At 43.7% G+C, this 26,997-nt stretch overlaps 1 protein-coding gene across 7 annotated transcripts in view; it reads left to right on the top strand.

Moving 5' to 3' along the window:
- NAV1 (neuron navigator 1) overlaps positions 1–26,997 on the top strand; it is a 263,232-nt gene that overhangs the window by 137,443 nt on the left and 98,792 nt on the right. For 6 of the 7 annotated variants that reach the window (XM_053393690.1, XM_053393695.1, XM_053393693.1 and 3 more), the window contains 2 exons: positions 12,535–12,637; positions 19,760–20,125. In XM_053393690.1, coding sequence (XP_053249665.1) covers positions 12,535–12,637; positions 19,760–20,125 — 469 coding nt within the window. The remainder of the gene's footprint in view (positions 1–12,534; positions 12,638–19,759; positions 20,126–26,997) is intronic. The other variant, XM_053393694.1, reaches the window with a different exon arrangement.

The raw sequence follows: 26,997 nt of genomic DNA, 5'->3' as shown, positions 1-26,997 counted from the left end.
GTTAGGTTAGCAACTTCATAGGAAACTCTGTGAAGGTGGAAGTAAGGTATCCACATTTCCTTTAGTTTGAAGCCGATTCAAAACTTGGAACAGGCCAGGGGCTACTATGGTCTTCATAGCTTAGTGTCATTTCAGAATTCAGGTGGGGCATCCTAGCATTCTTGAATGGTCCATTTCACCAATGTCTTTCTGCATATGGAGAATTGGTTAGGGGAAGACTTTCTAGCTGAGTCCTCTCTTTAACATGTTACACTTCAACTGGTAGGTTTTGATGGGGAAAGCTTTGTGAAAACCCATTTATGTATTTTGAGGCTTAAACTTGGACCCACAGTGCTAAAAAAGGGTCCCTTTCAGCTCTTCTAAGGAGGTCAGCTCCTGTCTACTGTTTACTTTAGCATCACTAACACTACTTGGCGGGGCAAGAAATGTGTAAGTCCCTCCTAATAGGAAGGAAAATGTATTTTATCTTTTGTTAATTACTCAGTCATGGAGTTCCCTCCAGCTTTACCTATAGTATGGGATCCATCTGTAATGAGTTTTAGAGGCTATGCCGAGGCTTGTGGGTTGCTGCAGAGGAGACAGACATGATTGCAACTCTGAATGTTCTTCTCAATCTTTCTGTGCTTTGCTGGACTAATTGGAAGGACTGGTTCTGAGAACTCTGACTGAACCCATCCTCACCATCCAAGGCCTTTTGCTGCCATCTTGTGGCTGGATGTTGCAGGTGCCACGCTGCTTATACAGGGAGGCAACACAGAAATGTTAAGTGTTGCAGAAGGAGACTTGATTTGGCAGCTTGTGGTATAATGTGCAAGCCCAGCTCTGAGCTCCTCTCCCCTTAATTGCTTTACCATCCTGCTACCAACTAGTCCTACAAAACTGCTTCTAGGGGCCTCTTCATCCCCTTCCCTCTAAATTCTTTTACTCTGAGTCAGGGACAGCCCAGATAAATGCACTGTAAATACATACTTTACAATGCTGCCCACGTCTTCAAAATTGTAGCTGTGATTTCCAAAATACCTCTCTTTTCTATCCAATAGCCACCTACTATTCCACTTGCTTGCATTTTTACCAGGGCGTTTCACTCCTGATTTGTGCATTAATCTCTTTAGCTCCAGTGTCCTGTTGATAAACACCTGTGGCTACTAGTTATAATGGCTGTGTATAACCTTCAGTATCAGAGTAGGTGAAGGTAAAGGACCCTAAACAGTTAAGTCCAGTCAAAGGCGACTATGGGATTGCAACGCTCATATCGCTTTCAGGCCGAGGGAGCTGGTGTTTGTCCACAGACAGCTTTCCGGGCTGTGTGGCCAGTGTGACTAAACTGTTTCTGGTGCAACGGAGGACCTTGACGGAAACCAGAGTACATGGAAACGCCGTTTACCTTCCTGCTGCAGCAGTACCTATTTATCTACTAGCACTGGTGTGCTTTTGAACTGCAAGGTTGGCAGAAGCTGCAACAGAGCAGCGGGAGCTTATGCCGTTGCACGAATTCAAACTGCTGACCTTCTGATCAGCAAGCCCAAGAGGCTCAGTGGCTTAGACCACAGCGCCACCCATTCCCTTGCCTCTGAAGAGGAGCAACAGAGAGAGGGCCATTGCACTCATATCTTACTTCTCTCAGACTATTGCATTTGTGCCATAGTGGGCTTCTCATAGGCGAGTGGTTGGCCACCGTGAAACCAGATGGACCTTCGATGTGATCCAGCAAGGCTCTTCATATGTAGTTACCCTGAAAACTATGTGACTATTTATAAATGGGACTGTGTGTATAGTTTTAGGGAGAAAGGAAGAAGAAAAGCAGAGGTGCAATGAATTGCAGTACAAATGCAGTGCTCTTATACCAGAAATATGAATGTATCTACTCTCTGAGAGGTGCAGAGCATGGGCAGTATGTCTGCACTTAGTTATTAATCATTGCCATGTATTGTGGCAACTTAACTGATGGCTACTTATTCAATAGTAAGTTAATATGTGCCACACTAGATGGTAATGGCTTGTTTCTTCCCCTGGTGTACGTGGAATGTTGTCTACTAACGGGAGCTAATAACATGTGTGGTGTGCAATGCATTGAATTTTTCCATCAGTTGTGCACTGGCTGCTATCCCAAAAGCTCTTATGAGAAAGTTCCACTGAAACTGTATGACTGGGCCAATAGCTTCAAACTGAGCTGATGGAAATAAAGCTAAATAGAAATGAATCTTGGAACTCGGTGGCGCTAGGTCCTGAAGTGCTGAACACAGGCCACTTTAGTGAAGGTTGCCTTAGTGAGGACATCCACGATTACAGTTTGTATTTATTTATTTATACTTACATGTGGTCATCTCATAAAATATCAGGGCAATTTACAACAACGTGTAAGTAACAAAACATGAAAAGCTATTAAAACAATGCAAATACAGAATTTCACCACACAAGGCCATCGCCTCACATGGATGCTGAGAGTAGCTTTGGAAGGATTTGAACTTTGTGTCTTTCATATGGTCCATTTGAAAGAAAAGTACTTGGTCTTCCTCTTTATTTAATCCTGACTTCCCCCTGCCATATCCTCAAAGAACCAGTCAATTCTAGGCTGGTTTCGGTGGGAGGGGGCCACAGAGTCTATTTATGATCCCAGTTGTCTTTGGCATCTTTTTCTCATGTGGAATATTTTGACTTTGGACTTTTTGCAAAAATAATTTAAATTCTTAAACTAATTGGCACATATATGCGTGCTTAACAAATCTCTGTGTGTCTTCTTTCTGAAACTGTGAGCATCAGTTATACCAGACACTACCTATGTTGGACTTAAATAAAGGGAGAAGGACCTGTGGTGCATGCAGCTTTATCACCCAAATTTCCCTCTGCTTGCTTCTGGAAAACATTTTAGAAAATGTTTCATTTCTTCAGGTAACACCGTATAACTTGTCATTTTCCAGATTGTGCCAGTGCCCAGTAACTCTTCTAAGCCTTAAGAATGTGGTTCTTATTCCTAGACTGAATGCTCCTTGGTTTATCTTCCTGAGCATCGTATATCATTCACAAAACTGCCTGCCCTTGGAAATGCCCATATAGGCATTTACAAACTGTGATTGCAGCCCCCTTACACCATGGATAACAAGAGCCTGCATACATGAAGCCTTTCTGTATAAGGCAGCCTTTGCAGACCTTTGAGTCATCTAAGTAGGTCCTTTCTGAATCCAGACTAATTTTACTAGACATATAAACACAGACACACATAGATACACACAAACACTGATAAATACACCCACTCACCCTCCTAATAAGCCAGCATAGAACAAGCAAACAGAGACTCCGTTTCATTCTGATTTCCTCAAACAGTGAGCTGTTTTGTATCAACTACCCACAGGAATCTTTGCAGGGAGTCCACTGTTTTGGGTGCTGCTTATCCTCTGTGCATTTTTTGCTGGCCCGTACACAGACAGGCACTGTCCACAACAAACCGCACCATGCAGTCTCAACAGCTTCTGGTCTCTGGCTGACTGCAGCTACAATCCTGAACATCCAGTGCTTCCTCACTGAGAACTAAAAGTCCCTTGACACCTGCAAACACAGGCTGAATAGAAAAAGCACAGGGAGAGGAGGCACTTGCTTGAGAGGGGTCTGCAGGGAGCCCATGGCATCCCTTGTGCTTCAGAACAAAATCCAAGCCAGCTATTGGCAAAGACTCTTATGGTCAATTGTGGAGTGAGGAAGGCAGATCTGCTTAAAGCTGTAGTTCCCTCAACATGGAATGGTGTTTCCTAGAGAGGTCGCTAAGCATAGCATTTGATTCTTCCAGGTTTCCACTTTGATATCTGAATGGGTCAAGTCATTGTTTTTTTGCACTGCCTTTCACTACAACTTTTCAGTGATGACCTTCATGGAAGATCAAACTTTTCTCAATTGGAGAGGCTTGCTGGAATTTGAGAATCTCCTCTTTAGGTGCTGATTCTGTCCTGGTTCTTCCAAACACGGGCAGATAGAGACTCTTACTTGGAAGTAAGAAAGAGATTATTTATTCAGGCAAGTGATGGTGCAGGCTCAGCAGCAGACACAGTTCTTGGGAGCAGGACAAGAAGAACTGGACAGAAGTGATGGAAGATGTCCTGACAAGTTTCCCTGCCCCTCCTGCCAAACTTTTGAATTCAAGGTGTGATGTGCTCACTTGCAGGAGTCTCTTGCCTTGTGGAAATATTGAGATTGCAAGTGTGCGCTCTACTGGGTGAGTCTGCTCCCATCTGTGAATGTGGCACCTGACTCTAGGTGACATAACAAGCGTCTTTCTGTTCAGTAGCATCTCATCAGTTGTGCATCTCCCTGGTTGATCGCTATAATTCTTGACCACTGTAGATCAACATAACACATACCAGTCTGTTCGGGAATGGGGCTCTGACCCTCTAGAGAGGGACTCACATGAGCTTTGGGGGGTTTGGGTTGGAGGAGACATATTGGCTTCACAAGTGGCCTTCAGCTTGGTCAGCCATTGGCTACAACCTATTTTTAATGATGCAGATGTGCTCCCTTGTTTCTTGAAGATGCAAATAAAGTAGAATGTAGTGAGGGAATAGTGTGGTATTTTGTGAGAGTAGACTGGCCACAGCCATATCATGCATTTAAAACATGTGGCTTTCCTAGAGGAATCCTGGGAGCTGTAGTTCGTTAAGGTTGCTAGGAATTGTAGCCCTCTGAGGGGGGTACACTCCAGTTCCCAGGATTATTTGGGGGGAGGCAATATGCTTTAATTGAGCTTTAAATGCGTGGTATGGATACAAAATTCAGTTACACCAGTGTACAGAGTACTGATCTTTCTGAAATGAATACCTGTGCTGCCCTTTTCAAGTTATATGCATGCTTCCCAAGAGCCACGTCTTCTAAATGGAAGAGGGGGAGTGGATTGTGATTTGCTGAGTGTAAGTGCAGTCATGCTAAGTTACTAAAAGAGGGAAATGCAAGACGAGTATTTGAAACTTGCAAGTATTAAGTGGGGCTTTTTTTCCTGAAGCTGTTATGCTTTTACAGAATTACAGTGAACTCTGGCTCAATCTTTCTCTGATGGCATTAACTTTTCTCAGAAGATGAAAGAGAAGCCCATTTGGAATGGCTCGGCTCAGTAATACTCTTGGAGACTGATCCTTTTAGAATGAAATAAGGAGAGGATGGATTGGCAGAGAGGATGAAAATCTAAGCTATTGGTACTTTATGGGTAGCTACCTTGCTACAAAGAGATTGTGCCCCACCAGCAGTTCTGCTGCTAGACAGCTAGCATTGGAACACCTCAGGGGGTGTAGCCTTTTTGAGAATCCATTTGAGCAGCTGTTGAGAACAAGGGCGAAGAAAGTCTTTGAGGCGTCCTGCCTTGGCCACATATAGCTTGCACCAACCCCCTAATGTCCAGTCCTGTGCTGTGTATGGCACTGATGAAATAATGTGTCAGTTTTGATTACTTCAACAGTGTACCTTTCATTTGGGCTTCCTCTGCTTTCACACAGTATTGATTGTTAATAGCAGACCTGGTTCAAACATCATAATTATTCACGTGATGGATCTTACCAACAGATATTCTCAGAGTTTTGCAAAAAGGCCAATTTCTGTGGAAGAATCAGCATTGGCAAGCGAAATAGGCCAGGGGCATTTACTGGTAGTGCTTTGTAACAGGATGCATTGATTTAAATAAAGGTGGTTTAAATTACCAAGAAAAAAAGGCCAATTTAAAGCATTGATTTAAATCAGGTTTCCAATTTGGAGCAATCTACTTCCTGATTAAGCATGCTATTTTGTTGCTATAACAATTAAAACAGATTTTTGAAATCCTCCTGGGATGAACCCTGGCCATGGAGATCCCATACACTACAAAAATTATATTTGCTTAAGGGAAAGAGATGAATTTCTGCCAGCCTCAGTTTGTTCACATGTGAAGGTACTATGGTGTTGTATCTGTATTGTGAATTCTGCAGCATTTGAAAGTACTTTTCCAGCATCAGTCTCGTCTTGAGAGCATTGCTTGTTTAGTAAACCATTCAAATACATTAGCAATGTTATCTTCACAGGCATTATTAATGTTGGATAGTGTATCTTAGGCTAGATTATAAGTGATCTGCAATAGTGTGAATTAGCCGTGTCTTAATGTTACTTCGCTCATCAGAAAGCAACAATATACAATTTCACTTCTACTTTTTATTTAAAAATAGTTTTTTAAAAATTCAGGTTTTCACATCTCAATAATGTGAGCATGTGTTCCTTTCCCTCTCTGTATATGTATACTGTATGCTGTATATAGTATAATATGTATGCATAGCTACCTATCCATATACCTTGTTGTTCCTTGAGAAAACACAGAGCGGAGATCCCACCCAAGCACTGATCAAGTCTACTATCCATTGGCAACCTCTTTGTTTTAGCTTTCATTGTAAGAACTTATTGGAGGTAGAATGTTTGCTTAGTGGAATGTTTCTGTATGCAGCTGGGGTTTATTATTTTTAAGAATGCAGATCCAGATTGGAAGTGGGCCTACTCTAGTCCTTTTGGGCGTACAGTACCCTACGAGCTCTGTGTGTGGTTTGAACTCTCACCTCAAGTTCCTACCCTGCTGCTACTGTATGTATAATAACTGTCTTGAGCCACCCTCTTGGCTGCTTCAGGCTGTAACATCTGGAATGGGGTTTGAATCTCATGGCTTTATCCAATTGCTTCCTTGCTTGTGGGGTGGGGGGTGACTGCATGGATGGGAAGCGGGTGCACGAGAAGCTGGTCAGAAAATGTTCCTAGCAGCATTTGTTGCCAGAGAATCTTTTAATCAGCTTTCCCCCTACATTTCACAATGCAACTAGCATATCTAACAGTGTGGGTGGGAATGTGCTGTGTGTGTACAACTGGGATGGGATTTCTAGTTGTGAAGCAGGACAAAATAAAGTTTCATACTCTTTCTCCAGGCACAGTGTATGTTTAGATTTATGGACTGGAACTGTTGTTTTCCATATCTATTCATTCTTGAGTCACTCCATTGAAAGAGTTAGATGTTGTAATTTATCCCAGAGAAGTATGATGGTGGTGGCGATGGGGCAAAGGGCTCTGTAATCCCATATGAACAGTAATAGAGATTTTGAGAGTTATTTTCTTTTGAACTTCAGCTGTGTACATCAGGGAATGTGTGTGTGTATACTTGTGTTTGTGTGTGTGTGTATATATTTATATATGCATGCATGCATGTATGTAAGCATGTATGTAAGCATGTATTGTAGAAAGAACTGAGTTTCTGCCCAGCTGATTATGTCATCAGGAAGCGGCAGCTGTGTTTGAGAATGTGTTCTAATAATTAAGCTTTTGGAAGTATTACCAAACCCAGGAACTGCTTTTTTGGCCTATGTGAGCAAAAGCAGGTGAAGGCTGTATTACAAGGGTAGCAGGGGAGGTCCTTGAGCTCAGGGTCTCCATTTGCCTATTGCGAATCCAGGGGCTGGAATGCTTTGGAATGCTGTGCTATATAGAGCACATCAACCACCTTCCTTGCCTGCTGCCGCCACATAGCTAACCCTTTCCTATCCCATTTGGAACCTCTCAGTGTAGTGTAGTGGTTAAGAGCGGTGGACTTGTAATCTGGTGAACTGGGTTCGCTTCCCCGCTCCTCCACTTGCAACTGCTAGGTGACCTTGGGCTAGTCACACTTTCTTAAAGTCTCTCAGCCTCACTCACCTCACAGAGTGTTTGTTGTGGGGGAGGAAGGGAAAGGAGATTGTTAGCTGCTTTGAGACTCCATAAGGGGAGTGAAAGGTGGGCTATCAAGTCCAAACCCCTCCTCCTCCTCCTCCTCTTCCTCCTCCTCCTCCTCCTCCTCCGCCGCCGCCGCCGCCGCCGCTTCTTCTTCTTCTTCTTCTTCTTCTTCTTCTTCTTCTTCTTCTTCTTCTTCTTCTTCTTCTTCTTCATATCTCTTACCGAGCCATGCTTTTCAGACTTTACTTACTCGCTTATTTAGATTGTACTGCTTATACCAGCCTTTCTTGACCTTGGGTTCCTGGATGTGGTTGGACTACAACTCCCATCATCCCTGATCATTGGAACTTCTAGGTAGGAATGATTGGAGTTGTAGTCCAACAACAACTGGATTGAGAAAAGCCAGCTTGTACAAAGTAAAAGATAACAGAAACTGTTCCTTCTTCATAGGCTGGAGGGTTGCTCTTTTATCCTGGCCCATTCACATTCCATAGCTGGGGAGCTCTACTCTTCTTCGCTTCCCTCGACAAGTGTGTGCAGCCTTCAGACTGAGCAGCCAACTCCAAATTCCTGCATGAGAGGTTAGACTGGAATTCCTGAGAGCAGCAGCGGCAACAGCAGCAGCTCATATCCCAGGGAATGAGCATACCTGCTGCTGAGTGTATCAGCTGCTGTCATTCATTCCAGCTTCAGTCAACTGGCTGCTTTCCCAGAGTTTCCGTTATGGCTCCTGATTTGTTATTAAAAATAAAAGAAAAGTGTTTCACCCATCCACACCACCTCTTTTCCTCCAGTTACCACCACAGATACCCTGGCTAGGTTGAAAACTGCTTTAAAATGTCTTACGGCATACGATTCCACTTCTGCCAGCTTGGTTATGGGCAGGATACAAGCTGAGATTTGGGCTTCACACCTGATTGCCAGATGGGTTGTGCCAGAAGAAGGTAGGACAGAGCAAAGGGTTAGGGAAGCAGCAGTGCAGCAGTCTGGCTGTGCTGCACCCATGCCTCAGGCCTTACAAAACATGAGAAGAAAGTGTCTACTATAATTTTCCAGAAATAATACTCAAAGCCACGCAGCAGACAGCTTTCTGTGGTTCAGGCTACCCTACGACCCACCACAGCTACTGCCTAGCACTAGGCAGAAGTCCAGTGCTTTGGAGAATTAGCTTTGGATAAGCAGCACTGCCAGGGCCACAGCAGGCAAGCATTCGGACTGCATCCTGCTTCCTGTCTTCCTGAGTTCACATGGCACTGGAAACTTCAGTTATGCACATCCCACACCAGCACAGTTGTATATTTCCTTTGCTTGCTTCCTAATCTGCTCTGAATTTCTGCAGCTATCTTTGCACTCTATGAACTTGTGGTTCTTGCTCTTTTCTTAATGGTTCAACATGCTGTCCAGGACGTATGACTTCCTGTTGGTTCTTCCCCCTTCTCTTTCACTAAAACTGCTATATAGTCTGTAAGCACCATGCTGGATAATCTACAGCAGTCTTTACCAACCTCTGGTGCCTACAAGATGTTTTGGACCACAACTCCCACCCTTCCCAGCCAACATGACTAATGGGCTGGAATCATGGAAGTTGTAGTCCACAACATCTAGAGGCCATCAGGTTGAGAAAGGCTGGAATACAGAGAAGTAGCTTTCAAACTTTCTACCTTTGGGGAGCCCTTTCCATATTGATTTATTGATTGAATAATTCCTGTAGCACTTCTGTCTGTTAGGACCGAACTAGGCATGACAATGATGGATCTGAGTGTTTCAAGCTTGAGTATGCCGTAATAGTACCAAAAACAGGAGGTGAGGGTTCTGGTTGAAAGTGCAAAGGATGAGGTGTGCAGAACCCTCATGGAAGAGGTTTGCAGAACCCTCCTTTTCTCTGTAGCTTATATCATCACAGTCTCTCCCTCAGCTGGGCTCCAACACTGGAAATGAGCCCAGCTGGGAGAAAACTCAAGTCCTTGGAGAGAGAGGCTGAAGGGAGGCAATAGTAGCAGGTGAACTTGTCACTCTTGCGCCCTCTTTGCATCTTACATCAGGCTCCCACCTGCTGCTTTCTATGTGATTGTGGCTGATCTGACTGTACATTCCCTGAAGTGCTGCCACTGAATCTAGTTTGGCCCTTACAGAAGATCATGGGGCATGTTCTAAAGCAGGTGTAGGGAAACTAGGTCCTTAAGAGTGTTGTTGGACTACAAATCTCATCATCTCTGACTATTGGCCATGCTGTCTTAGAATGTTGGGCGTTGGCATCTTAAGAACATTTGGAGGGCTATGACTTCCCCACCCCCATTCTGTAATGCACAGTCAGTTCAACCAGGGTGCTGGCCAGGCCTCTTGGTCCTCTAGGACTGAGTGAACCCTGGAAAACTTCAAACCCTTCTGTGTTACTGCATGTTGCAGGGAAACTGCCTTTCGGGTCTATTATTAATGATCTTCTGATTGAGGGACCCCTGATAATATAGTTTGACAACCACTGCTATAGAGAATAATAGGCTACAGTGACTGTGGCTGAATGTGGGTCCACTGTTTGATGCTTATCCTCTGAAGCAGAATATTCTAAGTTCAAAATAAGGTCTGTTTATGATGGCTCAGCAGGAGGTCAGTATTATTGACGTATGAGTTTAGTCCTTTGAGAACAGAACTCTTTGTCAGACAGGCTCTCCTAATGGCAGATGTGTCAGATGTCCCAGGTGTGTTATGCTGTTGAGAAAATAGGATGTTTCTTTCCCCATGGAACTGTAGATAACCTCAACACTACGAAGCTTTGAGCTTTAAAAATCTATTTATATCAGGCTGTTCACCCCCCTTAATTTAGCTCTTACGGTATGATTTTTATTTTGAGAGTTGTTTTACAGTGCATCACTTTCTTATCTGCCAGGAGTGATGTTGCTGCCCTATTTATTTAATTGACCTGCATAATGTTTTATGGGCTTTTTTTGCATTGTTGTTTTATAATTTGTTTAACTGTTGGTTTTGTAGTGTATTGTGTTTAGTGATATGTATATCACCTTGTGTGGGCTGTGCTAAAAAAAAAAGCGATTATAAACGAGGAAATGATTCTAATGATTATAATAACAACAATAATGCAATACTCTTTAGCATTCATGAATGCTTTCTCTGGACCAGTGTTATGACACAGGAAAATTGTTTCTGCCTATTACCCTAGAAGCTCTGCTGAAGGGTGCTATGTATGTGAGAGAGACAGATTAGGTGGCACTAAGCATTGCAGCCTGCACCTTGGCAAGCAAAGATGGCTGGTTTGACTTGGGAGGACAACAGAATTTCCTGGGTCTGGTACACTGAATGTGGGTTGGACCTCCTGCAATCTGTTGGCAAGAACTGCTGCTTATACATTAACTTAACCTGGTCTACCTCGCAGGGCTGTTGCAGATATAAGACAAGGGAAGGGAGGAAAACATACACAGCCTTGAGCTCCTGGGTGGAAAAGCAATATACAAATATATGCCACACAGCGCATAGAATGGAATACAGTGGTACCTTGGTTCTCAAACATAATCCGTTCCGGAAATCCATTCCGAAACCAAAGGGTTCCAAAACCAAGACGCGCTTTCCCATAGAAAGTAATGCAAAATGGATTAATCGGTTCCAGACTTTTAAAAACAAATCCTAAACAGCAATTTAACATAAATTTTACTATCTAACGAGACCATTGATCCATAAAATGAAAGCAATAAGCAATGTACTGCAGCCACACAATCAGTCAATCAGTAGCTGAACTGAGTTCCACACAGTCACAAAAGCAAAAAAAAAAAAAAAAGAAGCCACAAAAACACAAAATAGATAGCAAAAACAGACAGACCTCAATGTAATACTCAAAACAGGAGTGTGGCACTGAAAACAGAAGCATAACACTCAAAACGGAAGTGTGATACTCAAAACGGAAGTGTGGCACTCAAATCGGAAGCCTAACACTCAAAACGGAGCATGTTCGGCTTCTGAAAAAAGTTTGCAAACCATAACAGTTACTTCCAGGTTTGCAGTGTTTGGGTTCCAAGTTGTTTAAGTACCAAGGTGTTTGAGAACCAAGGTACCGCTGTACACTGTGGAATGCGCTCCTGCAGAAGGCAGTGGTAGCCACCAGTTTGGATGGTTTTAAAAGAAGATTAGACAAATGCATTGAGGACAAGGTTATTAGTGACTGCTAGTTCCATACAATAAGTATTATGCTAGCCACAGGCTGCGACTACTGTGTAACAGCTTTTATGAAGCTTCTGCTAATATTTAGTTGAAATATGCTTCTTTGGCATTTCCACCCATTAGTTCTAGTCCTGCTCTCTGGAACCTTCCAGAGAAGTTCCTCACAGTTTAAAATCCTTAGAGAAACATAGTGTAGAAGGGGATTTAAGGCAGCTGCAGGGAAATAAAAAACATGGAGAAATGGACAAAAGATGAGCAGCTTGGCCTAGTTTAGGAACAAGCTATTGGTGTACTGGGGGGCTGGTTCCCAGCTGCCAGTCTGTGTTTTATAAACAGCTTTAACATTAGACACAGCTGGGTTTACTACCCCATACAATTATTTTCTGCAAGTTTGTGGTCCTTCGTTAAATTTAATTTGCTATGCAGGGCACAGACATATGCACATGCCGTCAACTCAGAGGGAAAGAGAAAAATGTACAAGTAGGGTGGGCAAATAGGGCACACATACCAAGGTTAATAGGAGTGTAGAGGTTGAGGTGATAACAAGCAAACTGAGGGATGAAAGCTTTACAAGGTATGGTGGGCACTGCATGGAACCCATGCTTGCAGCAAGTCCATTGTGATGGTCATATTTTATTTTCTGTTATTCACTATGGAACTTCTATCCTTTTCTTCCAACAGATCCTGAATCCCAGAGAAAGAGGACAGTACAGAATGTGCTTGACTTGCGGCAGAACCTGGAGGAGACCATGTCCAGCTTGAGGGGCTCCCAAGTAACTCACAGGTGAGATTCCCTTTACTCGTGACCACCAGGTTGATAGTTCCTACTTCGATGCATCACAACAGTTCATCGGGCTACATTCCATATCAACCAATTCCTGCTAGGAAATCTGCATTTAAAGTCAGAAGATAGAGCATTGCTCATCTCATAACATGTATGAGATGTTTCATAACGTTGGACTAGGTAGTTTTGGGGTTTTGTTTTTTTTAAGGTTGCTGTGGTTCACTGCCACATTTTGTCCACAGACTACCCTTGCTTGTGGACATTTGGCCAAAATGAGATGCTGTTGTGCAGTCATTTTAAATAGCTTGGTTCTGCTGTCTAACCTTGGACATCTTTGTTGTATGCTGTGATGTGACCATGTCTAGGGGGAGGTTAGGATGCATCAGGACTGCAGAAGCCAAAGCTTACCGCCCCAAGGGTACCCCTTCCATGCAGGTACTCATTTTGGAGCTTGGAGGGGAAAGGGCTGTGTTTCTATTGATTTGGCCTCCCCATTTATTTGCTGAAGCTTGATTCCTTCCACACTAATTGCAATGGGAGACTTGGCAACCCAGTTACAGCATTTTCCCCTCAAGTGGGGGTAGATCGCAGGTGAATACCAACAAGACTGAAGTACTGTTTCGGGGGACAGGGGGTGGGCAGGTGTGAGGGATCCCCTGGTCCTGAATGGGGTAACTGTGCCCCTATCTGTTTATTGAACTTAGTGTGGGTATTCAGGGAAGAATGAATTTGCATTGTGGGATTCAACATCATGTGTGTGCTCCTTGCTTCAAAGGTTGCTTTTAAACACCTGTTTAGCATTGGTTAGATTAGTCCTGCTTACACTTCCTGAGAGATTTGAATGGGGTGGTGCACATATCCAGAGAGAGGTGTAGCATCTTATTTCACAAAGTACGCCTGTCCCTTTAAGGGCAGCAATTGCATTAATGCCCCATGGTGGAATTGTCCCAGCAAAGCCTCAGTCCTGGACTTCCCTTTCCTCAGACCAGGGCACTGGCAGTGGCCTCTGTGTAATAAAACTTTCCCTTGGCTTTCTGTTGTCCAAGTGAGCTAATGCAGTGACAGCAGCTTTTCAGACCTCCAGTGAGCAAACCACAGCAATGTTTTTGTGTGTATCTATATCATTGTAATTTGGCAGGAGAGAGAGAGAAGTTGCTGGCAAGGTGAGCTCATTCCTCAAGCTGAGCACATGGAATTTGTGATCAGGCTGTCACTCAGCACGAGGGAAACATGGACACTCCCCTTCTGCTTTTGGTCTCTGAGGTTCTAACTTTTGCTGGGATCCTAAAACTACATCCCTGAGTTTTGCCTAGGGAAGCTAACAAGGAGACTGGAGAGAATCTCTCATAAGAATAGTTAGTACGGAAAGGTGTGGGAAGACGTCTGGCAGTACAACCTCTGTTTCAGACAATGACACTTCAGCTCCTTTCCCACAGAATTACCACATGGCTGTAACTTCCTGGTTTCCAACAGCCTGTGCTTGAACTTACTGAAAGCCACTTGGAAACACTTGCTGCTTTATGCTTAAATCCAAATATTAATGCTGCTTATCAGCTGTTTATAAATATTGTACTACACCAGCTGAATGCAAGGGAAGGTTGCTGTTCTTGAAACAACCACCCCACCCCCGCGCTGCTGCTCATCTTTCTCTCCCCGTCTTTTATCACCCTCCCCACAAAGATTTTGGTTGATGATGCACACTGCAGAACAAGAGTCTCCTGCTGCCTGCCTCACTCAATTCAGGCTGGGAGATGCCAGATGAACCCCACCCAGATGAGTCACTGCAGCATGGGGATCCAGCAAGGGAGGAATGCTGGTTTGCTTCCAGTTGATTTGCTTTGCTAAATGTGGAGATGTTGGATCAGGGGAGATTGCTTCATGGAAGGAATCCAAGGCATTAGTTATTCATAGAGGAAGGCTGGACTTGGGAGAGCTGGGCTAGCCAAGATGCAAAGCAAGGTAAAAAAGCATAAGCTCCCTGGGAAACCGGGGGAGGGGGGGAATGGGAGCTCAGAATGCACAGGGAACATAGGAACACAACCCACGTCATGGGACCACATGTTTCTGCAAAAGAAGGTTAAGGGGCTGCATTTGAGCCCATGTCCACCAGGCACCTGCTCTTTCATTCATTATCTTTTACCTGCACTTTATCCAATGTGCTCAGAGCATATAGCAACTCTGAGAGTTAGGTTAGGCTGATCACAATGAGCGTTATGATTGAAGTAGGATTTGAACCTTGGTTTTGTGGCCTTAAATTCTAGCCACTATACCCAATGACCAGAAGACTAGTTCTGAACATCCAGTGATCACCCATTGCCCCAGGTTCAATGTATACCTTTTATGCTTTCCCCAGCTGATTTCACTACTTTGAGCTCTCTTGTCTCAGACCCGGGACATTTGATGCTCCAGATATTGTTGGGCTCCCTCAGTCCTAGTCTGATGTTGCTGGACTCCAACTCTTACCAGCCCTGGCCAGCATGGCCTATGGTCATAGGTTACGGGAACTGGAGTCCCAACAACATCAAAAAAGCCTCAGACTCCCCATCTCAGCCTTAAGGTATAATAATGTACTGGGCTCTGCCCATCTGTCTCTGCTTAAGTGGAATCTTTGCCGCCTAACTGTCAGGTGGAGTGGACAGACTGTCAGGTGGAGTGGTCCTATATCACTTTAGCCTGTTTTGACATTGTTACGTGAATATAATGAACACATGTAGGAGAGGCAGGTGGTCATTAGAATGCCTGAACAGAACCCCATGCATATCGCTCTATTAATGGGGTCTCTTTTAATGAATTCCTGTAGGTTGAGTGGAACCTGCTGTTTGATGCCACCTTCTCCCTCCCCCCTTTCCTCTATGTTTGTTATAGTGACTGAAAAGGGCCCATGCATCTTCTCTTAGTTTGACGGTTTTGTGGCTTGCTGTTTAATGCAGCCACTATAATGTTGTTTTTTCTAGCATAATGAACTGTTAGGACTTGAGTATTATTGTATTGGTTGCTGGAATGGTTTATTTTGTCACATAGTTTTGGTTCTTTTTTCATTTTTGAAATGAACTTGGATTATGGATTATGGAATAACGTACACACACACACACACACACACACACCTGGTGTGAATCAATGTTGAATGTGGTACCTACAGAAAACAATATTTATTTCTTTATTAAATTTGTATACTGCCCTTCCCTACAATTTCGTCTTTGTTCTCACTGAGGTGGTATACCTGTAGAAAGCTGTAGGTTTTTTAAAAAGAACCCAGGTTTAATCACTTCTTGTTTGGTATTTCTCTTGGCAGAGCTCTCTGCCTAAAAACTTGTTAGTGTAAGCCAGTCCTAAAGTAAGAATACAATATAGCATTATTTGTAGGTTGGAATCATTGGGGAAGCAAATTAAACAAAGCAAAACAAGACAAGTGTGTGTGTGTGTGTGTGTGTGTGTGTGTGTGTGTACAATGCATAAAATAGCACATTGCATTGAGCTCTGATCTGCCACACCCATGCTTTCACCAAAAGATTAAACCATAAAATAGAAGAATATAGCCTGCGATCAGAACTAAATCATAGGGTGCCAAAAGTGAGCAAAGATCACAGGGACTTATAGAGTAATGATTATATTTGGCAAGATAACACACAGATGATTCAGTCTTGACCTGTCCTCCCCCTCTAGTATTGACATGCTTGCAGGGCTAGATCCCATCCACTCAAAGACTGGGTTAGAGCAACGCATTCAGCAAAACTAGATGGTAGAGTTCTTCCTGGATTGTACCAGTTCACACTGCAGATTGTGGCAAGGGTCATGTTTTAGATATTTCCTTCTGTAAATAACTAGCATTTCCTGCCAACACTTCTACCTGAGAACCCAGAGAGCCTCTGCCAGTCGCATACCCTCCACACATTGCTGACTGGTTCTGTTGGGAGTTGGAGTCTAACAACATCTGGCGGGCACCTTGTTGGCTAACCCTGAAACAAACAATTCTGGGGTAGACTAGTAGTATAAGGAAACTTTCTTTGTTCCTAATTTGACTCCTAGTGTAAATAGGTTGATATTTTGTTTTCTTAGTGTATTAATAGCTTTTTTTTGTTATGATCATTTTAAGTCATAATAAGAACTGCCAGCCATTTGGTGAACACAATTTTATTTTGGAAGTAGCAAATGATGGTGGATCTGGTAGCTTCCTTGATTAGGCTTCTTAAACAGTGGCACCTTGTTGCATATCAAATCTCTGTTACTAGAATTAACTTCCTCTTTCAGAGCCTTGTTCTTAAAAGCAGCTGCTATTTGAGGATCTGCAATCAGCACTAGTGCAACAGGAGCCAAATTTAACCCACTTCTTATTAATGCTGTGGGTCCCATACACTCCTCTTTATGCCGCACTGCTAAAAGTAGCCACTCCAGGTTGCAGTGGTGGGATTCTGTTACTGAGAGTTGGAGCTTGCTGCCTGATCATCAGGTCTGGAGTTCTTGAAAAGCAACATGTTAATGTAAATCTTCAGGCTGGGAGGAGTGTTGCATACTGTGTGCTGTTTACACCTCTGCCAGCAGGAGGCACTCGGTGATGATGGAAGTTCTTCAGATCTACCAGCCACAGTAATGTAATACTTTTGTTCAGACCAAATAAAATGTGGCAAAGTAGCTAGCAAGCTTTTGAGTTCTCCGGAACCCTTCTACGGGCTGAATGTTAAGCAAAAGAGAAGCAAAGGAATTGAGGAGAAGAGAAGCTGGGCATGACGAGTTTGCAACAGTCTCAAGATGTGTGCAGAAAGCATTTTGCAGGCTTAATTAGATTGGAGTGTGCAATATTTATTAATAAATTATCATAGGTACAAAACACGTTTTTGGCTGCACCAAGGACTATTTGGGCTGAGAAACTGCAATGGCTGGCTGCCCCCCCCCCTTAAGGCAGCAGCTACTCAGATCGGCCTCTGGGACTAAGCAAATCACAAGTGTCCCTTTGGAGGCAGAGAATACAAGTCTGAAGAAATGTAGCACATTTTATTTTAACAAAGCTGGAGATTAATTTTAGGTGATTCACTAGATAAAGAGGCAGTAGAGGTCAAATTGGATTGGATTGCCTCATGGCTAGAGGGGATGTATGCTCCAAAAGTGGAGCCCACCTTTGCGTGGTAGGAAGTCAGCTTCATCCAGTTTTAGAATCTCTTTCCTGGGCACCTATGTTTGGTATTCTGCAAAACACTCTACCATTTCCCCATGTTCCAGATCAAAGTGTAGGGGCATTTCCCTCTTGGGATGGCCTGGAAGGTGTTCTGAGCATAATATTGGCAGGTTTCCCCACCAAATTAAGAAGGCAATAAAATTTTTTCTTTAAAAAACACACACCCCACATTTAATTTCAGTTTAATACAACGTTTGTGCATCACTGTAATTATTGAAACCATGTCTGCAGGGCTTTGTAGGCTGAGCTCCATCTCTCCCGGAGCTGTGAATCCATTCCAGAGATGGTTTTAATCATCGCTTTGTATTTGATGTCCAGTAACTGCTTTTATTGAATCTAAATGAAAGGCATGCCTGGAGCTGGGGCATCAGCAACGGCCATTAACTCTCATGCTTGCCTTTATTTGTAATGGAAACACAACACCCTTCACTGCTGTGTTGAAAAAAACCCTTCACGTTCCTTACACACTGGTTTCCAGGTCTGCCTTTCAGATCACAGTGGGTAGGGTGGGGTGAGGGCGGGAGGGAAACTTGAATTCTGAACTTGCTGGGTACTTCTTTCGGGGAAGGACCATAACTCAGTGGCAGACTATCTGCTTTGCATGCAGAAGGAACTAGGTTCAATCCCTGGCATCTCCAGATGGGAATGTCACCTGTGTGAAAACCTGGAGAGCAGCTGCCAGTTAGTATAGTACAGAATAATACCAAGGTGGATGGACCAGTGGTCTGACTTGATATAAATCACGTACCTGTGTTTCCATGTTCTGTAATGCAAAGCTGTAATGCTGTTATCCAGCTGGATCAGGTGAACATGTGCCCCCCCCAACTGTATTTTAACCTTTGCTTGATAGTCACACAAGCGCGCATTGAAAGACAGTAGTGTGACACTCAGTTCACACACAATGGATTTGAATCAAAAAGTTATTGGCTAGTAGGGAAACTTGAGTGGAGAACTGGCACCATTCAGGTGGCACTATCCAGGAGCTCACACGACCAAATTTCACACCGCACTTCCATTGCAATCCTACAGTGGTGAGAGAAGCTATGCTTATCTGGAATTCTTCCTTCCTATGCACCTAACTAAAAGTACTTGAGCTCAGTCCTCCGCTGTAGCTGGCAACCTGTTAGAGAATGAGGGCAAGTAAGACCAATAATGCGGAGCGAGGGACTCACCTGTTGCTGAGGGCCTGAAGAGCCTTGCCTGCCTCCTTCCATCTGGGCAGAGAGGGCTCCGTTTTTGTGTTTTAAATAAATTGCTTTTATTTTTTATCTATGTCATTTTAAATTGTAATTGATATTAATGCTGTATTCTTAGTTTTAGATTTTATGATTTATGTGGAAATTGTTTTTCATTTGGTTGTGTACTTTTTGATGTGTTTTATTTATTGCTTATGACTTTTGTTACATTGGTAATTATGTAAATCTTGTTATGTTGTAAGCCGCCTTGAGCATTAACTATGGAAAGGCGGCATACAAATAAAATGATGATGATGATGATGATGGTTGCCTGTACAGTGGTACCTCAGGTTAAGTACTTAATTCGTTCCGGAGGTCCGTTCTTAACCTGAAACTGTTCTTAACCTGAAGCACCACTTTAGCTAATGGGGCCTCCTGCTGCTGCCACGCCGCCGGAGCACAATTTCTGTTCTCATCCTGAAGCAAAGTTCTTAACCCGAAGTACTATTTCTGGGTTAGCGTAGTCTGTAACCTGAAGCGTATGTTACCTGAAGCGTATGTAACCTGAAGTACCACTGTACTTTCTCAGCACCCACATTCAGCCTAGTGCAGTGCTCAGTCTGTGCTCCTGCCTGACTATACAGTCTTAACCAAGACTTAAAATTTTGAGTGCATCTTTGTTACAGGTGTTCTGATTTTCAGGAGTGCCCTGACAGAATCTGCCCACCTTCTTCCACTTCTCGCCCTCAGACATTTCTCTCTGCTCTATTCCTGCAGCTCGCTGGAGATGACGTGTTATGACAGCGACGAAGCCAACCCCCGCAGCGTCTCCAGCCTGTCCAATCGCTCCTCTCCCCTCTCCTGGCGCTATGGTCAGTCCAGCCCCCGCCTGCAGGCTGGAGATGCCCCTTCAGTGGGTGGGGGATGCCGCTCGGAAGGCACTCCCAGCTGGTACATGCACGGGGAGCGAGCTCATTATTCCCACACCATGCCCATGCGCAGCCCCAGCAAGCTCAGCCACATTTCCCGCCTGGAGCTTGTGGAGTCGCTTGATGCTGATGACGTCGATCTCAAATCTGGGTACATGAGTGACAGTGACTTAATGGGCAAGACCATGACTGAGGATGATGATATCACCACAGGGTGAGTACCGCTGGGGTGCATCAAACATTCAACTCAAGAGTTGATTGCTTAACATCAGACGTAGACTGTAGGAGGTTCCATGACCAGCCTCAACTGAAGCATCTGTATCAAGCTAAGAATTTGCTTGTTTGCCCAACTGATCTTACCTTAAGTATTCCTCTGCCTTAGCAAAACCGCTTCTGTGATTCTCCCCTCCCCCAGCTTCCTGAATATTCATAATGGTTGCCATTATGATAAATAGTCATAACTTAACAAACCACTTGTGGCAGATAGCAAGTTTAAAAACTGACAAGACAGTGTATCCAACTAAGTCGCTGGAGAGAACAACGTATTATTTGTTGGCTGGAGGCATGACATACAGCGCTTCTGCAAAGCAAATACCCACTCCTTGCTTGTGACAAAACCTGCTTCTACAAAACAAATATTTGTTGCTGCCTTGAGGCGAGCTAATTCTGTTTTACAGAGGGATGAAATGGGATGGGTATCTGGCTTAAAGTAGATACTTACATTTAATATAAGCAGGCTCTGGCCAGAATTTTCAATCTTTGCTTGCTGTGAAGGAATTCTGTAGTGGGGGAAAGACAGAGACAGAGAGCAAGTTGGTTGGCTGGTAGGGCTAATGGCAGAGGATGTGCTCAAGATGAATAGATAGCTAGATAATGGGGAGAAATGAATAGCTGGAAGTTCTGTTTGTAGTGACATCCAAAGTAGATTACAGAAATGATCTCTTCTGTCCTGGATTTGTTACCTCTCGTTTCAACACAGCTGTTTCACATGCAAGTCAGTAACAGATTTCTGGTATACACAATAGCTCTGGATATACCTCTTTAAAGCATATTTTCCAGACAGGGAATCAGATAAGGAAAGAACATAGAATTTGACTAATAACTACCTCTTGATGGGAAAGGTCTTGCTCAATATGATGATCTTGCTTGTTGTGTTTGTGCCAATTCATCCAGCTGCGCGGAGTCCATTGAACTGATAGAATGTTTCCAGTCACCACCACCCTATTCCGACCCTAAACACTTTATTTGAAATGAGATTGACTTCTGTACAGTGTTTTAAGACTTGATTTCCCACTAGTTAGCTCTGCTGCTGCACACAGAGCTGCCCTTGATAAGCAGCGCAGAATGGGTTGCTCGGCTTTCTTGGGAATATTTCTTCACATTGTTCTAAAGTGTAGAACTGATCAAGCAGCAGCAACTTCTTCTTTTTAGCTGAAAGTCAGGTATTTTCTACTGACATGAATCCGGCTTGTGCAGCATGAACATGTAGGGTTGCTAAATCATAAGTTGGTGATCTTGCCTTTACCTTCCAAATTCTGAAACGGAAGAAGAGCAGACGCTGCAACTCGAGCCCACTGTTTTATCAGTTCTCTCCCCTTGCACCGCTGACCTACCTATTCCCACTTCTTAAGAGTATTATGGAGGAGAATGTACAAAGGAGCAGGGTGAAAGAATGAGAAGGGAGGTGATGCGGTTGCATCCTCTCTTGCCGTCTCTTGAAGGAAGGATCTCCAGGTTGTGATCTTGCAGCTGCATCCACATGGACCTTCTATAAGGAAGTACTGTATATGCACCCGCCAATTGTAACTTTTCCATGCAACTTGCCCTATGTTAATAGGACACAAGCTACATCTGAAAAGTAGCAGCAGCAGCAGCAGCAGCAACAACAACCCAGAACCTTATAGAAATCCTTTGCCAACAATGCAAAGCTAAGCTCTTTAATAATGTTTTTCTACACCATGGCTTATCAGTATGCTGCTCTCATTATTCTTTTTATGGAGAGAACCTCAAAAATCTGAGCCTTTCATTTATTTATCTCTCATATTTCTTGGTGAGTTGGGCCTGGCATCCCACCAAGGACACTTTAATTTACGTATCTTTTTAAGAAAGCACGCCCCAAAAAGTGCAAGTAGATTAATAGGTACCGCTCCGGTGGGAAGGTAAATGCTGTTTCCATTTGCTGCTCAGGTGTCAGTGTCCCTTTACCTTTTTAACCTGGGTAAAACTGGCCCACACTAGGGTCTGAGATAAGCAAACACAAAGGGGGGATGTGTGCATTTTCACCCAGTATAATGACAGAAACTGAGTCGGGTTCCAGGCTGGAGTGGCTTGTTGGATAGCTCAGAAACAATAATACCATGGCTACCTGACCAATCCAGAATGGATCTGGAAAATTAACTTCTTTTAGAAAGGCTATAGTTAAATGCTTAAGTGGTTATTTCTAAAACATGCCCTAGGTCACCAGAGACCTCCTGGGTATTTGACATGTTGATTGCAGCTTAGGAGCACTGATAAGTGAAGTTATGCTAAGTCTGGATGTGTACAGTACCACAAAGGGGTCATTGCATCCCTTGTTTTCTGTGAATTTGTAAATGTGACATTGGTTGCCCCATTGTTGTATTCTTGTTAGTTTGAATATTATACCCTGAATTGTTAGGTTGTTTGGAACTAAAGGGCGTTTTGCCTTGTTTTCTTTTGGCTTCTCACCCCCTGCTGCTTGAGAGAGATGGAAATTCACAGAGTGAGATATTATGTCATGCGTTTTCCATTTATCATTGGAAGGGTTTTAAAAGTCCCAGAGCTCCATTGAGGGGAAGGGGTGTAGACCTGGGCCTAAAAATACTCGCTTGTCATGGAAAGCTACGCTACAGAGTCCTTGTTAATTCCACAGCTCTGGTCTGCAGATGTGTAATCGTGACAAGCCCCAAGTCCATCTGTGAGGCCTCTTAACATTGCTATTACTGGAGTATTAAAACAATGGAGCTTACTGCTAACAGGATGGATCTGAGCAGAGCAAGATACTGTGGGGCTGGGGTAGCAGAATCCATATGAGTAAATAAAAGGACTGTTTCTTATCAGGTAAAAAGTAGCCTCAGTTTAGGATTGCTAACTTTTTTTTTTGGTCCTAATTTTGGTCTCCCAACAACAACCAGATATATGCAAGTTTAAGCAAGTGAAGTTTCCCCCATCCAAGCTAGGAAAAGCCTCATGCATGTTAGGTGTTGAAGACATATCCTTTACACCTTGGCCTGATTCTCACATCACTTTAACCCTTAGTTAAATTAAACTCTGGTTTAAATGCAGCACATGCATGTGAGCGCTTAGTTTCTCCTCTCCTCCTGTTGTTGCCTATTGCATGCTGGGAAATAAGCCATGGTCTGGTGTAGCATGCATCTCGACTTGGGCTCGTGATTTGTTTTTCTTCATACAAACCATGAACAATAAGTAACCAAGATTTGTTAATGGCTTACTGCTTGTGGTTTGTTGCTGGGGGGGAACCATGAGCCTGGGTTTCATGTAATACTAGGCTCTAGAGTCCAGACCATCGCTTAGCTTCCAGCAAGGCACCTGAGATTTCAGCACTCAGATTTAAACTTTAGTTTCATTTAATTTTGGCTTCAAGTGAAGTACTGTTGGCGGAGCTGGTTAAAATGCTGGACCCATTTCTTTTCCAAAGGATTCCTGATAGAAAATGAGGGTGCTAGTAATTCTGTTTAATCAGGCCCTATAATATAAGAATTTGAGCTTACATTAGGCTTGGTGGTTTGCTCACACAGGTATACTATTTGACTTCTCAGCACTTGATGACAGGTGGATGAATATGTGAACAGGCTGTGTTGAAAAAGCATTGTGTCCAAGAGAAATACTGTGTGATAGATTTGTGGTGATACATGCAAGTCACTGCTTGACACTGAAATGATCCAGTGATAAACATAGATGGGTGGGCCAGTGTTAGAGCTGTGCAAATATTAGAAGCAGTGCCACTGCCAGGCTATGTTATGCGCAGGTGGAGGCATTTGGGTTTCAGGCTTCCGTGAATATGCTTCCCCCCTCTCGAAATCAACCTTACACAAACTGTTCTGGCATGTTTTTCCTCTGCTTCTCCCTATATTCTGTCCCGTAAAAATCTATCCCCCTCTCTCTTTCCTTCCTCCTCCTCGTCTTTCACCTCCCAAGCTTGGCCAAGTGCCAGAATCCTAGCATATTGGAGGTTTCCTGTTTCAGTGCAAGAGAAAATAAATAACTCCTGGTGTTTGATTTTGTCCCAATATAAAGGAGGGTGTTTGGCTTGTTGCGCGACAGCTTGAAGCAAGCGAAACCCCAGCTGTTTGAGGGCTCTGGTGACAAAACCGCAAATCTTAGCAGGTGACGTGGGAGCCAGCCTAGCGGGCAGTGTCAGTCTTTGCTGTGTGTGGGCGTCTCTCTCCTTTTCTCTTCCCCCTCTCCCAAGTGGCCAGATAAAGAAGCCCTGCTATTATAATGCACAGCCCATGCTCCGTGTGGGTGGGAGTGCCGCAGGGAGGCATCCACTGGGAGTTTTATATGACACAGCCTGCCAAATCAACACTTCAAAACTATAAGGGCTACCTTAAAAAAAAAAGATTTGTATTTTTTTATCAGTATGTATAATACTTCTATGGGGGTGTGATCTTATAAACCAAGGGCACTGCTGGTATGGTCTGTGGCTTTGCTGTGTTCTGAATTAAGGGGCACTCCCTTCAAATAAAGGACATTGGTAACCCCAATTGTGGGCCTTTCCTTCTCAGAGAGATGCTGGGGAATAGCACTGGCATAATGGCTCTGCTTCTGTCTTGCCTGTGGGTCTGTCACAGCCTGATTGCTTAATCGCTTGCAAGGGAGCTGTCTCATTGCCCTGTGGGAAAGTGCAGGCGAGAAAGCTCTCCACTGCCACCCCCCCCACCTGCTCATTTTCTGATAATGAACATGAGCTGTGATTGTGGGGTGGGAAGCAATCCTACAGGCCCGTTTCCAAGTCACAGGAGAGCCCAGAAGAAGCTGTTTGGCAGTGGAACAGACTCCCTCGAGAGGTGGTGGACTCTCCTTCCCTGGATGTTTTAAAGCAGAGATTGGATAGTCATTTGTCATGTATGACCTAGATTCCTGTATTTCAGGGGGTTGGACTAGATGACCTTGGGGGTCCCTTTCAATTCTACAATTCTATGAGACTATGACTTCTAAGGTTTCCAGGTCCTGATCACCTGAAGGTTCCTGTACTTGAGAGTCTTACTCTTGGTCCTCAGCAGCCATAAGCATTGGACAAGCCTATAAAATCATTGTTTGTTGTTGCTTTTTAAAACATTAGTGCTGATGACCACATCCAAATGGCGGTTTCCTCTACTCTTGGCTTTATGATCCCAGTTTACATGTGGAGTGGGGAAGTATCCTTGAAAAAGCAGGCTTGTTCCCCCCCTCCACCTCTAAACACCCCAGTTTCGTCAGCACCAAGGAGCTAGCTGTGCAGACTGGCTAGAATCCACAAATGTACATGCACAAAACTGGATGCACAGTCAGAATATTGCTTGTTCTTTTTACCCTGGCTATACCTACTGCTATAAAAATAACTCACTTTAAAACTGAAGAGTGGTTTGCATCCCATTTTAATTTCCCAACAATCTTGGGTGGGATTCACCTAACTAGCCATATCAGAGGGAGCCCTGCGGAAGCCCTGCAACAAGGCTTTCTTCTCCCACTGCATCCTGTACCCCAGAAATTGGTGTGTGTGTGAGAGAGAGAGAGAGAGAGAGAGAAAGAGAGAGAGAGAGAGAGAGAACGAGAACCCCTCAGAACAGTGCGTGGAGAACAGTTCCATTTGGTAAGCTGTAAGTCTTGTGCAGACAAACAATTGGAACAGCATGATGTTGAATTCCACCCCTTGTCTGTAGAGTTGGTTGATTGTAACTGGCCCAAATTGCCAAGTGAACTTCATTCATGTCTGAGCAGAGATTTGAATCCAAGCCTTCCATTTCTTCCCATGAATATACCATTAAGTATACAGTGCGAATGTTGGATGGCTTCTCATAGGGATCTCATTGTAGGATATAAAGTTAGCATTATTTAGCTGATAACTCTCTTTATGACATCCCCACATAGCTGTGTGACATCTCTCTAACACCTTCTTAACCAGGAGGGTATTTGTATGTCCATATATGGGGCAAAGAGCAGTTTCTTCTGGGCAAGTTTCTTGCATGGACAAGTGATTTTTTCTTTTCTGTGAACCGCCCTGAGACCTCCAGGTATAGGGTGGTATATTATTATTAATAATAATAATTGGCAACTTTTTACATATTTTTGAACATTATGACTTTGCATATGAAACTACATTGGAAAAAGTGTGTGGGAGTCCATACTGTTTTTGGTGAACCTTTAGGAAATACGAATATCCCATCCTGGCTCTCAACACTGAAATGTATTGCTTTAAAGCAATATTTCCTTTTTGGAGTGATGTATTTCTCAGTTTTTTTTTTAAAGAAAGGAAAAAAGATTATGGAAACATAGTGTTTTTTATACCATTAAAATAAAAATAAGCAATTTAAGAATAATACCTATCTACCTTAATAGCCAAAGGACGCCGGTGGCGCTGTTGTCTAAACCACAGAGCCTAGGGCTTGCCGATCAGAAGGTCAGCGGTTCGAATCCCCACAACGGGGTGAGCTCCTGTTGCTCGGTCCCAGCGCCTGCCCACCTAGCAGTTTGAAAGCATGTAAAAGTGCAAGTATATAAATAGGTACCACTCTGGCGGGAAGGTAAACACTGTTTCCATGCGCTGCTCTGGATCGCCAGAAGCAACTTAGTCATGCTGGTCACATGACCCGGAAACTGTCTGCGGACAAATGCCAGCTCCCTCGGGCAGTAAAGCGAGATGAGCGCCACAACCCCAGAGTCGTCCATGACTGGACCTAACGGTCAGGGGTCCCTTTACCTTTACCTTAATAGCCTAACATTTCAAAGCTGTGCAGGTATTTTGGACAATTCTCATAAATTCTTTATGCTGACAGAATGATTTCATATTTCCACGTTTTCATCATTAATCACTGCAATCACTCCTGTAGCAGCAGGCAAATCCTG

The sequence above is a fragment of the Podarcis raffonei genome, chromosome 6 (genome assembly GCF_027172205.1).
Source record: "Podarcis raffonei isolate rPodRaf1 chromosome 6, rPodRaf1.pri, whole genome shotgun sequence".
NCBI classification, from domain to species: domain Eukaryota; kingdom Metazoa; phylum Chordata; class Lepidosauria; order Squamata; family Lacertidae; genus Podarcis; species Podarcis raffonei.
The sequence above is the reverse complement of the archived record's forward strand: the minus strand, read 5'-3'. Positions and strand labels throughout refer to the sequence as shown.